General features: G+C 55.5%; 1 protein-coding gene across 14 annotated transcripts in view; it reads right to left on the bottom strand.

Moving 5' to 3' along the window:
* The window catches only part of ZNF618 (zinc finger protein 618), a 170,199-nt gene that overhangs the window by 31,685 nt on the left and 123,856 nt on the right, over window positions 1-14,658 (bottom strand). For 9 of the 14 annotated variants that reach the window (XM_032865669.1, XM_032865672.1, XM_032865670.1 and 6 more), the window contains exons 4-9: window positions 12,732-12,827; window positions 9,312-9,389; window positions 8,715-8,753; window positions 3,786-3,875; window positions 2,828-2,863; window positions 2,658-2,735 (exon numbers count right to left, since the gene is read on the bottom strand). In XM_032865669.1, the coding sequence (XP_032721560.1) occupies window positions 2,658-2,735; window positions 2,828-2,863; window positions 3,786-3,875; window positions 8,715-8,753; window positions 9,312-9,389; window positions 12,732-12,827 (417 nt within the window). The remainder of the gene's footprint in view (window positions 1-2,657; window positions 2,736-2,827; window positions 2,864-3,785; window positions 3,876-8,714; window positions 8,754-9,311; window positions 9,390-12,731; window positions 12,828-14,658) is intronic. The other 5 variants (XM_032865674.1, XM_032865677.1, XM_032865678.1 and 2 more) reach the window with 2 other exon arrangements.

Raw genomic sequence — 14,658 nt, 5'->3', positions numbered from 1 at the left:
GAGCCTCCCATTATCATGGCATTAAGTTATCGTGGCAGCCCAGTTTAATTCTCAGATCTGCAGCTGGAGAGCAGGTGGACATGCAGGACCCCTATGGCCAACTGTGTCCTTCTAGAAGGATTCTTCTGCTGTCATGGCTCCAGGAGCACCAAGTACCTAATTCTCCAGGTTGTTCAGATCAAGTGGTGGTGGGAGGTGTGCTTCCCAGCATGCACTGCTTCTGGGGTTTTCCTCTTCCCAAGTCCCTTCATGGGGCTCTGTGCCTCTCACAGCTCCACTTACTCTACACCTTGTCATTTCTGGGGTTCTGTGACCTTGGCTTTTTGAAACCCAAGACACAGCATTCTCATCTCATGAGGCAGCTCCTGAGCCCTAACAGGAGAGGTTCACACTAGTCTAGCAATCTCGGTCCCATAATGTCAAGCTGGGGGCATGTAGGGAGCCAAAACCAGTACCATTTTCTCAGTGCAATTCCCAACTGCGTATGGCGTGTGACCCTTCCTCCCAGATCCAACTTGGTTACTGACAGAACAAGCTGCACCTAGTTCCGTTATCTTCCTGGGCAAAAGGTACTACTTCTTTAAAGCCTTCCATGCATGTGTTGAGGACTACACTCACTGCCTTGCAAATGTAACCTCATTCATTCCCCACGACCATCCGGAGAGGTGAGTTTTCTTGTCGTCAGCCCATTCTCGAGTTAAGGAAACTGTGGATTAGGAAGATTATAAAGCGTGTAGGAGGTCATGTAGGTATGAAGTATAGGGCTGGGGCTCACGGATGGGATGCTCTGAAGCTCCCACCCTTGGCCATTTCTTGACAACATGACTCATCTATTACACCCAGAATACAAGCCAGGAGGCTGGGCTCGTCCCTTCCTGCATGAATTCTCCATGGGCCCTACGGAACAGAGAGATGCTCTCGTCTCCAACTTAGAGGAGTCAAAGGACACTCAGAAGGGGAATAAGGAGCTCGTCAGTGGGTGATGCCCGCATTCAAACCCAGGCCTCCTGATTCCAATTCTGTTTTCATAATTATGATGCTACAGATGGTTAGAAGGGCTACGCTCCCCGGGGAAGGTGAGGGAGACAGCTGGGGGAAGTGCTGAGATGGCAGGTCCCCGATCTCGCTGTCCTCATCCTGTAGCTGTTTATGATCGCCCATCACAGAACAAGTCTCAATACACAGGTGGGGTTTGCCAGTTTTAATTTTTAGCAGTTTTAGTGTTAAGAGGTTCGTTATTTTCTTCCAGAGACAGAGAACATGCCATGCGCACAGTCAACACATGACAAGCGCCGCACGAACCCTTCATGGATACTGTCCCAGCCCCAGTCCCCCAAGTGCTGAAAAGTTCGAAGAGAGCAATGAATCCCCCTCTACCATGAAGGAGGGAAAAAGGACCGGGGAACCCAGTCAACACCTTCCGAAGGGGGGGGCCACGCTCTGCCCCGTGAGGAGCACCTCCAGCTTCGCTGGCTCTCCCGCCCCGAAATCCCCTCGTGCATTCATTCACTGTGTGTGCGCCTTTCTGCAAGCTGCCTGGAAGCTTTACTGTAATGAGGCAGAGTCCACAAAGGTCTCTTCTTGCTGTTTGGTAACTGAGAGGAAGGGGAATGCGGGTTCCTGAAGGCCTGGACCAGATACCTCTCACTGGCTGACTCCACCTAACCCATTCTTCTAGAAACAGCCAAAACAGACTTGTAAATCTGACCAAGATTTACCAAATGTAAGTCTGACCAAGTCCCTTCCCCACTTGGGGTAACCCTCAAGCTCATTTCCCTCAGAAGGAACTCTAGATGCCTTCCTCTGGCGTTCAAGGCTCTCGAAGACCCCAACTCGGAAACTGACTGGCCTTTCAACTCCCCAGAACAAAAGCTGCTCACCTACCTTCACCCTATGATGCAAAAGGGCTCATTCTGCACCCTGATCCCCAATGCAGGAGAGGGGCCCACCCCCCCGCTCCTGGCTCCCAAGGCTCCCTAGGCTTCCTGCGCATCAGGTTATGCTCTGTCTGCACACTGCCCGGCTGCCCCCTTCCTGGGCTGAGGACCTGAGGGCAGGGCCACGACTGCTCCATCCACTGCTGTGTCCTCCCAACACTCCACACAGCGCGCCGAGAACAGGCGGGTGGCAGGTGTGGCTCCTGCCCTCAGGGGTGTCATGGGACAAGGACAGAATGTCCAGGTGGCTCCCTTGGACAGCTACATTTGCCGATGAAGCCCTTCACTGGAGGATGATGACAACAGGAGTTATTTTCCGAGCACCTCTTATGTACCAGGCACTGTGCTAATAGGTGATTTACATTCACGATCTCATTTAATCCCCCAACAAACCTTTGGGGAAACGTAGTCCTCATTGACACGTGAGGAGCAGAGGCTCAGGACGGCTAACAGACCACCAGGGCACCAAGCGTGTGCTACATTCGCTGCCCCGACCTTGACCCTGTGCTGTTCTGCTGCTCCTCAAAAGCTGAAGTTCTAAGACTGGCCCATTTGACAGGTGGGCAAAGTAAGGTAAAAGAAGCCAGTGGTCACTGGCCAGTAGCACTGTTGCAGGATGAGTGGGTCACCCCCTTCCAGTGGCACGATTCATCCCGCCCCCCCTCAGCCAGCCCCCAGCTGTCTCCCACCCAGCCCATCCCCAGAGAGAGGCCCGCATACTTGGCCCGATTTTCTGGAATGGTTCCGGGGGTTCCTCCTTCACCTCGTCAGTAGCGACAACGCCTTGTTCGAAGGGGTCTGTGGGAGAACACATAGCCCTTAGCACCCTGGTAACCAGGTGGCCGGAGCCCAGCCAGGGACAGGGAGGTGGGCAGTCACCAAGGACTTACCTGCCCGATTCTCGGGGGCCCCTTCCACACTAAACACTGCGCCCAGGCGGTAGGCAGCAGCCGCAGAAGGAAAGAAGCAAACAGGAGCCCTGTTAGTCCCTGTCCACAGCGGCCTCTGCCCAATGCTCCCAGCCTCTCTGGGACCCAGGAGAGGTGCCATGGCCAGCATGAAAACCAGGGGCCACAGGAAGGCACAGCTCAACCAGGATGCAACCTCTGCCTCCATTCCTCACCCTCTCCATGGGCCGGGGACCAGCCCGGAGGCAGGCAGGCTCTCTGCCCAGCCAGTTTCTGGACTGCCGGCAGCCGCCCAAGGGCCCAGGACAGGAGAAAACGAGGAAGAGACCAGTTAGGAAACAAAGAGGGGATGAGAAGGACAAGCCAGTGGCAATGGGCGGCCGGGCCCGGTTGTCACAGCCCGTGACAGGCCGGGGTGCAGGGCTGGAGAAGGAGCCCCGTCCACTCTTTCCAGGTCCGAGACCCTATTTCTGGGATTGAGATTCTAAAAATAAATTACCTAAATTTATTGTTCTAATTTCTAACTCTATAACCTAAGATACTAAAATACCATCATTCATTTTAAAAAACTGGTTTAATTTTATCAGAGCATAGGACTACTCAGTATGAAATTGTAAAATGCATCGATATGAAATTGCTGAAATTCAACGGATTCTGACCTACAAAAACGGCAACTTCACTTGGGCTACCCTAATCAGAATATATGGAATATGATGAGGACCTTCTCTCTCCCAGAATCCCCAAGGGTCAGTCACTTCCCTCGTGGTCCTGGCTGCTGCCTGACCTTCCTCTGGGTGGGAGGAGAGAGGGGACACCTGGGGGCTGGGAGGAGCCAGGTAAGCAGCCCTGGCGCTGGGGGGTGGGGGTGGGGAGTGGGGGACGGGATGGGCGCTCCTCCTCACGTGACTCTCCTCCCTCGGAGCCAGGGGCCCCGACTCACCATCCACGGCGTGCAGGTCCCGGTGCTCCTGGAAACAGCTGTAGTACTTGTACTTCTTCCCACAGATGTCACACGTGTACCTGAAATTGTCTGTGGGGGATGGAAAGACACAAGCAGTTACCAGGGCTTCGGTCACGTGGGATGGGGATTTTGGGGGGGCCTAGCTCATCTGCCTTAGGAACCAACATGGGACCAGCCCACACCAGCCCCAACTGGTGCCCCCTGGATAGTCAGTCCTGGGAGTGTTAGGGGTTCTCTACACAAGGATAGGAGAGCTTGGAAAACACCTTCAAACCAGCCCCCAAACGTACTCTGTGTGAACTACGTGCCTAAGGGCCGGGCCCCACCTCCCTTCTTGAGGTTACATGAGAGCAACTGTCACTGCAGTCACTACTTCCTGGGCACTGCACACACAAAGGGCCAGGCCAGGCACTTCCTCTGCCTTTCCTCCATTAGTCCTTGTGACTGAGCAGTAACCCCCTGAACACGCGTGTAGACGCAGGGTCAGAAGGGACCCAACCCAAGCCCCACAGCCAGGAGGGCCTGTGGTAGGCAGCTTCCCAAGGACCCTGGCCTCTGGGCGTTCACACCTGATGTGATCCCTTCACTCTGAGCCTCAGCTGGGCCTAGTGACTTGCTTCTAACGAAGGGAATGTGACAAAGCGATGGGATGTCGTTTCTGAGATTCGCTTACAAAAGACCGTGACTTCCGTCTTGCTCTTACGAGCTGCCCAGAGCGTCAGCCAAGTGGCATTCTCTGTGAGCAGCCAGTGGGAAAAGTGAGGTCCTCAGCCCCACAGCTTGGGAAAGACCCCGCCTGCTGACAGCCGTGGGAGTGCGGCAGCATCTCCTTCCCCGGCTGAGCCCTGAGAGGGGCCTCAGCCCCGACCAACACCTCCCCTGCCTCAGGAGACCCACAGCCGAAGGACCCAGAAAAACCACACCTGAGGTCTGACCAGGTAACCCGAGGAAACCAGCGTTTGTTTACATCATTCAGTGCTGGGGAAACGTATACAGCAAGAGGTAACGAACACTGGGCCAGAGTCTGGATGATCCCAGGTCTATCCAAATTCCGAGGCCGGACTCCCTCGTGGCATTGCTCTCAGCCCTCACCAGCATGGACCCCCCGTGCGTATTCCTTGGGCAGATCTAGAGATGCCCCATTCAACCCCATCTTCCTGACGAGGCCCTGCCCAGGCGATCGGAGCGGCCTGCTCAAGGCTGCAGAGTGGGGTGAGGAATGACCAAAATTCAAATATTCACTTCGCCCCATGCCCTAAGTCAGGGCACGTGTCCTTTCTCGGTCCGCACAGGCCACCTTCTGCTCCTGACTGAGCACCAGCTTTCCCACCCTCCTTCTACTCCCCAGGACTCAAACGTGGAATTGATGGGACTACCTCCATCCCGAGGTTGCAACGCCAGGCAATTCTACAGGAAGGTTTCTAGTCCCTGCTTAGCCGAACTTAGGGGCACAAATGACGTCAGCCTTCTCCTTGCCTCTGCCCCCCACCTCTTCCACACTGTCCCTGCAGGCTCTCAAAGTCCTGTCAGGTGCCAGGGCTACAGAGACTAACTGGTTCAAGAGAGGCGCGCAGTGTCAATAGACACAGTCCTGAAGGCCTGGGGACCGGGACCGGCCTGGGGACCCCATGCCTACCCGTGAACCAGCCGGGCAGTGGTGGGGGGAGAAGGCAGGGTTGGAGGAAGAGAGGGCTGGTCCTGCTCTGCCTCACCCAGACTGTCAGCCAAGTGCTGACCCCACCTCAAGATTCAGCTTTCCTTCTTTTCCCCCTTGTCTGAGGGGATGGGAGGGTGGTAATGAGCTGACTTCCATGGCCTCTTCCAGGCTGGCCATTCTAGGATTCAAGCCCGGCTCCAGCTTCAATCCGGCCTAGACAATAACCACCACCTCATGCCCCATCATGTCCCATCTAGACCTGAATTCTCTCTGAGCGGTGGATACCAGGGAATATAGCTGAAAAAGTCAAGGCTGTCCAGGGTCTGGCTCCGGACAGGACCCTGCCCCTGAAATGCCTCTCCCCCACTGGCCAGTGCTGGTCACCCTCCACAGCTGCTGGGAGCACTTGTCTCACCTCTGCTCACAGAGCTCCCCCCACCACCTCTGAGAAAATGAGAACCCCCAGCTTTCTGCCACCAAGAAGTGCAGTCACCCTGCTCCTCCTTCTCAGCGGGAGGTGTTAGGGGTTCTCGGAATCCCACCCCACACCTCCTTCTCAATGTGCATGGGGACCACGTTCCCGGGCCCACCTAAGGCAGGAGTAGATTAGGACAAGAGAGTTATCCCCAAAGGAAGAAAAGCAAAATGATTTTCTGTCAATGAAACCACAACTTCTGAGCCTCCAAGAGAGCTCAGTGTCTCTAGGAACGGCACTGAGCAGCAGTCTGGGGAGACAGGCTCTGGGGTCAGGCTGCCAGACTCCAACCTGGCTTGGCCACCAACCAGTGTGACTAATGCTGGACATGCTCCCTAACCGCTGCACCTCCGTCATCTGCAAAATGGGTATGATGGTCCCTTCATCTCCCAGAGTTGGAATAAAGAATGAGCCAGGACAATGCCACACAAACAACAGATACTAGGTAGATGGCACCTAATACTGTTCTGGAAAGGGAATCAATGTAATAGCAGCAAGAGAACTGGACGTGGCGTCAACCTTTTATTTTCTCAGCTAAGAGATGGGTGAGTGGGTATGGGCCTCCCTTTCAGAGTGCACAATTTTTCTAATAACTAAATGAAAGACTCTGGACTAGAAGGTGGGAGGCCTGGTTTCTAGGCCCACCTGAACCACTAACAAGTTGCAGGAGTTCTCTCTGGGACTCAGTGTCCTCCTCTTTGAAATGGGTAGGCTGGATTTGGTATTCTCGACACAACGCTTTTGGCTCCAGGACTCCATGGTCAGGCTCCTGTCATGAGGCCGGTGTGCGAGGACGCCAGGCCTTCTGACCAGGCGCTGCTGGCTTGGGTCAGGGTGGGGATGCATGACTGAGAACAAAATAAAGCACAGTGGCCATGGGGAGAAAATTCCCTAGGGAGGAAGGCGAAAGTGATGGAAAGACTAAAAATACCCCCAGCGAGAGTCCTCTACATCCTCTGGGAACCAAGGAAGCCAGACGGAACACAATGGATCATTGAGGGGCTGCCCAAGAGGCCAGGGGCCCAGAATAGCTAAGGAAGAAACGATAAATAGAGAAGATCTTTAAATGTGTGGCTGACCACAGGCAAACCACGGGAACCGGGTGAGAAGGAAGCTTCTGAAGGAGAAGGGAGCCAGGGGCCAGACTGGGGCAGGGCTCAGGGAAGAGGGGCGGGCCTACACAGCCCCCTAGCCAGGGTCCTCAGGCAGGTGTCGGGCCTGAGCCTCAGAATGTCTAGAACACAGAAGCTTAGCCTCGGCCCCGCCTGCCTCTCACATGCTACGGGGAATCCAAGGAGAGAGTGGCTGGGAAAGGGCCTCAGAAGAAATGCTTTTTGGACCTAGTACAATTAAGGCTTTTCATTGGCCCACACACGTCCTCAATTGGCTTTGTTTGGGATTTTTTTTGGGGGGGGGGGCGGAGCATGTTTATTATTTTTAAAGACCTTCTGCAGCAAGAGGAAAAGGGGTTGACAAACTATGGCCTGCCCACCCTCTGTTTTGGTGAAAAGTTTGCTTCTGTCTCATCTCTGGCTATGCTCAGGGGTACATGGCAGAGCTGAGTGGTGGGGACAGAGATGTCTGGCCTGCAAAGTCTAAAATATTGACTATCTGGTCCCTATGAAAAAGTCTGCTGACCCTGAGGCAGAAAACTGTTCAGCTCCCTCGATTTTCATAAACCAGAAACACCTGTGTCACCAGTGCCCAGAAGCCCCTTCCCAAGGCTAGCATGAATCACTTTCCCAATTTTGTACTTCCTATCCCGAGATCTTAGAGGAGGGGTTCTTGTGCTGGGCTCCTTTGGCTAACGGTTCTGTTTGTGTGTAATCCACGGCACTGGGAGTAGCCGTACATCCTTCCTTCTTGCTGCTTCACGTGAGCACACCACAAGTCATCTGTCCGTTCACCTAGCGCTGGGCACTTGGGTGGTTTCCAGTCTGGGGCTGTTACGAACAGTGCTGCTAAGAACAGCTAGCTCCTGGGCGCCTGCATGGCTCAGCTGGTTGAGCACCTGCCTTCGACTCAGGTCAGGATCCTGGGATCCTGGGATCGAGCCCCACATCGGGCTCCCAGCTCCCTATTCAGCAGATTCTGCTTCTCTCTGCCCCTTCCCACTGCTTATGCTTGCACGCTCTTTAATAAAATCTTAAAAAGAAAATATCCACTTCCCATCTTTTGGTGGACATGTGGCACACAGCTCTGTTGGGGATACACCTGCGAGTGGAAAGTCTGGGTTGTGGAGCTCAGGCTCGTTGGGCGGGGAGAAGTTCCACCCCAGCCTACGCTCATCTGGCTTTTCTGAGGCCCACGGGTTTCGATCTGGGGGGGCAAGCAGAACTAGGTCCTCAGACGGCAAGGCCCTGTGCGGCCCAGACTGGGGTGGAGCACCCAGAGAGAAGCACCCATGGGTGCCCATGAGATAAGACTCGAACTAGCATTCCCCAAACACCAGTGCTGAGTTTGCCAGTGAGGGTCCCTGAGGAGTCTACTACAAAGAAATATGTTCATTTCGGCAGAACTCAAGGCTCGGGAACTCAAGAACTCGGGCCAGAGAACCCGTTACCGACAAAACACCTGGTAGCTTCCGCAGGACGCATGCCAGAACACATTTGGGAAAGGATGCTCTGCCACAGACACATTTGGGAAAGGCTGCTCTGAGGTTCCATCCTCCAATGTCAAGACCCTCTGGCCCCAAAGCCTGAAGCACAGCCAAGTTGTCACCCACCGGCCCCTTAGGACAATCCTGAGGAGGAAAGAACAAGGGGGAAATACTCACTGCCTTGGGAGGCTCCCTCCCCTGAGGTGGCTTCAGTGTCTGCATGAGAGAGAAAATGAGAAGGAAGTGAACAGACTGGACTCCCCGTGAGGCAGGTGCCAAAGAGCACGAGGGACTAGGGGGGAGACAGTGACCCCAGCACAGTGTGCCCACGACACTCTGTGCCCGTTCACAGCCCTTCCCCGTGCCCCCGGCCGTCAGGCCCGGACCCACTGGCTGTCCTCCCTGGCACCATCTGTCCTGTCCCCTCAGCCTCCTCATGTTCAGAATGGAGACAATGCCCCGACCCCACACCCAGGGAAGCCAAGAGGAGCACACGAGATGACATGGGAGCACCTTCCCTGCAGAGGCCGCCCCCTCCAGGCAACCCTGATGCATCCTGGGAGAAAGAAGACCCACACGGAGCAGAAGGCTGGTGGCATGTCCTCCCAACCCCTCACTGGCCCTGTGTGCTCTCCCACATAAGGAGGCCTCTTCTCTCCACCTGGGTCTCCATCCTACGGCACACAGCGGGAGAGGGGGCCCTGCAGTCATCAACAGGCCAGGCAGGGAATGGGGAGGTGTGGCCCCCGTCTCTGCTCCCAGGACGCCCCTCACCTCGGTGTGCCCGGACGTGGGTCTGGAAACAGTTGTAATACTTATACTTCTTGCCACAAATTCCACACTCATAGGATCCTGGAAAACAGGAAAGGGAGGGACAGGTCAGTAAGTGCCCAACATGTGCAACTATGAGGTCCCAGGAATGCCCCCAAGGATCACGAACTCCGCGACCAGGGGGCACCACGTCCCATGGGCTGCATTAGCCCCGACAAGCAAAGACACAGCAAGGGCCAGCAGACACAGCCCCGGGCCAGAAGTCAGGAGCCCGGGGTCTAGTTCCAAATTTCTGCCCCAACTCTCTAAGTGACCTCGGGGAAGTCGCTTCCCATCTCCGGGCCTCAGTTTCCAAATCTGTGAGATGGAGAAGACAACTCTTTCTTAAACTTACTCCTTGGGAAGAAAAAGGAAATGAACCTTAAAGTGCTCTTTCAAAATAAGGAATAAATTGCATCCAAGGAAAGAAATCAACACACACCTGAGTAACTTTTACCTCTCCTCCTTGCTGGGATGGTACAGAGATTAAGAGAACAGTCTTCGAACCAGAGGGATCTGATCCCCGTCCCTGTTCTGCCACTTACCAGCATCATGCCCTAGGTAATTCCCTTAGACACGTTAAACCTCAGTCTGCTCATCTGTCCAGTGGGGCCATAAACACCTACCTTACAGAGTGGCCCTATACTCCTCTTAGGACGTGCCCAGACCTATTGGAGATGTGCCCTAAGGGGAGAGTACCCCCCCACCACCGCAATCTACCGAGAAGCTTTCTTGTTCTCTCAGACATACAGAGACAGACATGGTGTAACTACCTGACTCCAGTCCTCTGCTGGCCCCTTCTCCCAGGAGCTGGGACTGAAATGGCAGGTCAAGGCAGGTCAGACAGGTCAAGGCAGAGCCTACCCATACAGAGCACACACGGAAGGCCCATAGAAGGAAGCCAGGCAGAGCCCATCAGACCCAGCCCGGCAGGGGCCCTAGGAGAGGAGGCCCGGGTCATCCCTCACAGACGCCCGCTGCCACCAGAGGCTGGGCCACATCCTTCCTAACAGAATGGTCAGGAAGCTCGCACCACACAGAGGCCCTGGCCCCATGCCAGGGTCAGTGCCCTAGAATGGCTGGGGTTAGGGGCCTAGGAATCTGCCTTTTACAAAAGGGTGCTTCAGTGGATTCTGAGCAGACCAGCAACCAGGTTCAGGAACCACTGATTCTAGAATAAGACAGACCTGAGAGGGGATCTCAGCTCTACCATTTACTGGCTGGGCCTCTGTTCCTGATGGGAAAAGTGGATAATGCATAAGCCCAGGGGTTCAGGGAGTGCCCGCATCACCAGCTCTTACTGCCTTTGGCCTCTCCTGGGAGCAGAGGCCTGTATACCAAGTGCAAATTCCAGGTACATCAGATTAAGTCTGAGGAGCACCGAGCCTGGAGTCAGAAGGTCCACTCAGCTCTGCCACGGAACCCAGCGGACAGCAGGCACACCCCTTTTTCCAGTCAGAGCCACAGCGGCCTCTCCTGTAACCCAGGACAGTGACCCCTATGTCTCACGACCAAGATCAGGACTAACAAGACACATCCTGTGAGCCGGCTGTCACAGAGGTGGCCTCACCGCCTTACCACTGTGGGTCATAGAGGGGACGCTGTCATTCCCAACACCAGCGTGGAACGTAGCCGCCTGTTACCCGCTGGTTTTATACGTGTTACCCTTGTCTCACAGAGGAAAAAATACAAATACGGGGAGGGCAAAGATGAGACTGGGTATTTCTTTGTCTTTAGTCCACTGACTGGCACGCAATGGGGGCTCAATAAATCCACGGAGTCCTGCCGTTCTACGCATCTGTCACCGAGTCATAATGACCCCGACTCCCTTCCTGTGCCTCTATCCACTCGTCAGCAGTTTTTGCCAATTCTCCTTCAACCAACTGAGAATTTGTGGAACACCTTCAACGTGCCTGGCACCGAAGCCCCAATCATGAGCAAGTCCGTGCGTGATCAGCGCCCTCCATGACAGGAAGGAGACAGTCCACTAGGCAAGAGGACAGGCAGGGTGACGGGGTTACGACAGTCAAGTACTGAACCTGGTGGGTGCAGCGCAGGACCCTGATGTGGCCACAGCGTGGGGCCAAGGTCACAGGGGTGAATAAGCTTGAGGCCAAAGTAAAGGGCAGACGGAAGGGAAGGCATCCAGGGAAAGTGGACTCTCTCCCCAGAAGACTTGAGGCCACAGACAGTAATGAGGCAAAACTTGGTTCAGATTTGTCCCTCTTCCAGATGAAGTCTCTGTGCCCCAGTCCTACCCCCTCTCTGCCACAGACCTGGGCCTCAGTTTCTCCCCTATCATCAGTGACCTCAGGACTCTCAAACTGTGTAGTAAGTGCATGCTGCAGTGGGTCCCCCAACTTGCCCACCTACTTCATCCTGTGGATAAGCAGGCCAGGTTCCTCCCAGCTTTATGGGATTTTCCCCTCAACCCACAGAGCGAGCTGAGGATCCTTGAAGCTTTGCTCCCAGATCTCAACCCACACAGAGTAACGGGGGTGCAGCCATCAGTATTGTACCCTCTCCTGGCTCCCCAGGGCAGAATGGGGGCCCCCTGCCCCATGCACAGAGTCTTAGGATCCCCTCCCAAGGTCCTGCCTGTCTCTCACTCACCCTAAGACCCAGGCTTCAGGTGCTCTGTCTGCAGAGGGGCTGGATGCTCAGGTGGCTGGCAGCTAGGGGCCACGGCCAGGGTAGAGCACACCAGAGAGGAAGCCCCACACTGTGGTGGTGTCAGCACACCTGCTTCAAATCCTGGCTCACTACCTTAGCAGCCAAGAGCCCCGGAAACAATCGTGCCTCAGGCTTCCTCTCTAAGCACAGGAAAATGGTACCCACCTCAAGGGGGCGCTTGTGAGCAGTAATACCTCAGCTACTGAGCACAGTACATAGTACAAAGCCGGCACTCAGCACAGCACAGCCGCTTTCATTATCCGCATGGTTCCAGAGTTCTTCAGAACCCAACTTCCAGAACGCAGTCCAGGAAAGAAAGACCCATAATCAAGCTAAGCTGGTGGGAGGCACGATCGTCTTGGGAAGGTGTGGCACAGAGGGAACTTGGGAAGATGTCCTACAGGAACCCTGTTTAAGCCCAGCCCTTCCAAAACACTTGGCCACAGGACTCCTTTATATAGCCTTGGCTTGTTTCAAAGTTGCTGCCCACAGCAGGCACTGCCAGAATGGTCCTGGTGTTCCAGACTTGTCAATTTCCACAAGCCGGCATCCCTCCAATGGCCAAGTCCTCCAAGCCCCTGGCAGGCTCAGATGTACTGCCCTCTGACAGCAACAGGGCGGACGAGCGTGGCCCCACACGGCCCTGTCCGGCCATGCCCCACCCTCACACTGGCCCCGATCAGGTCCTCCTGTCCCTCGGCCCTCACGTACCAGATGTGTATCTCAACGCTTGGTCAAAAATCCAGGTCCCTGAATAGCGGCTTCGCACCGATCCACCGTGGGGGCTGCCTTCGGGCGCTTTTCCATCTGAATTACGTAAGAAATCAAAAAGAGCCCTTGAAGTTGGGGGTTCCTGGGAGGTGGGGAAGGAGCCAGGTGAGGGGGTGCCCCACATCTCAGGAAAGCCAGTCCCCTGAGCTGCTGGGGCCTGGGGCCTTGGTTTCTCCAACCACACACACGAGGGCAACCAAAATCATACGGTCTCCTTTTTCATTGGAGAACTTGTTCTGCCCGGGGGGGGGCAGCACACCTGCCCTGGAAGGCTGGGCTATGGCAGAAAGCAGCAGCCACAGGCCCAAATCCCTCCGAAGTTTGATGTTTTCTCTGTATTCTAACTCGTGACATAAATATAACAAAATTATCCACTGTATGGCTATGACATTACTCCCCCAAAGCCTTCCAGCAAAATGACCCTATAGGAAGGCTATGCCCTGCCTATGCTGTGGCCCCAATGTTGTCCCCACCCCCCGCCCCCAGCCACGCACAGTCACCGAGTACCCCAGTGTGGTGCAGGGGGGCGCTAGCAAGGCTTCCTGGGGATGCTCAGCTCAGACAGCCCCAGGCCCCACAATTAACTCCCTGCCAGGCACACTTCCTCACTCTGCTGGGCTCCCCAGCAACCCCTGTCCTTTGTCACCACCACAGTCTAAGTGACAGGTGCTTAATGCACTTCATTCGAGCCTCCCCTGCGTCTCAGCAGAGCTGGCCTCCGAGCCTGACACACAAGCAGAAGCTAGCCAGGGGTGCAGCCCGTGGCCAGCTCAGCTCACCCTCGTGCGCCCAGAAGACAGAATGATTATCATCCCCATTTCTCAGATGAGGTAAGTAAGAGTGGCTCAGGTCAGCGGTGATCCTGCGCGCGCGCGTGCACGTGTGTGTGTGTGTGTGTGTGTGTGTGTGTGTGTGTGTGTGTGAGATCGCCACCCCTCTGGGAAAAGCCCGAGAAGAGACAGTGCTTTTTAACATGTACCATCCACTGGGGGCACCCAGGTCTCGTTCCCATCCTCCACCCTCACAGAAGTCCTGGATTGCTTGGGACAACTCCATACCCAGTTCACTGATGAGCGTGAATGTTCTAGGGGCCAGGCGGTCCAGGGTGGGGGGGGGCTACTCAGCTCATGGCTGGCCAGCCTTCCGAGCCACCCTGCTGCCCCCACACCAAGTCCTCTCTGGATGCCAAGAGAGCTGGGGCTTCCCCCTCAGTCCCAGGGCTCCCCCTAGCACGGCAGGGCAGATGACCACCCCCTTCCACCCCCGCTTGCCCCACCGCGTCCAGTCCTACTGTGGGACTCCCAGAGTCCCCCATCCACTCTCACGGCTGCCTGGGGCAGCAGACGAGCATGCCAGCACACGGCAGCCCAGCCTCTTCTTCTCCCCAACCCCATCACTAGTGATGCAAGAACCCACAGGCACTGAGTAACAGAACCTGTCTGGCATTTTCCGGAAGCACTTGGCAGACAAACTGGCTTAGCTCCCTCCCCAAGAGTGCAGGACAGACCAGGTGAGGTGAGCTGGGACCAGGGGAGGCTCTAGTTCCTGAGGCCATGGAGAGAAGAAGTCGGGAAGCTAACACAGAGAAAGCTGCCCCCTAGGGCCAGAAATGAGGGCAGCAAGCCGCAGCCTCATCATGTGCACCCAGCTAGCTCCAGGCCAGCTCACATACCTTTCTAGATACACAAAATGCAACGAGGCAGAAAGCTGGACAGGTGAATGAGAGGAAAAACACAAGAAGGTAGGGGTGTCAAGGAGTCCCGAAACCTCTCTTGGTTCCAGGACCCCGCAGGAGCGAGGCCCAGGGCCTGCTGGCGGACAAAGGAGCCACACAGGTAAATCATGGACAAGTGGGTTTCCCGAGGCT

The sequence above is a fragment of the Lontra canadensis genome, unplaced genomic scaffold (genome assembly GCF_010015895.1).
Source record: "Lontra canadensis isolate GAN:19392208 unplaced genomic scaffold, GSC_riverotter_1.0 scaffold30, whole genome shotgun sequence".
NCBI classification, from domain to species: Eukaryota; Metazoa; Chordata; class Mammalia; order Carnivora; family Mustelidae; genus Lontra; species Lontra canadensis.
The sequence above is the reverse complement of the archived record's forward strand: the minus strand, read 5'-3'. Positions and strand labels throughout refer to the sequence as shown.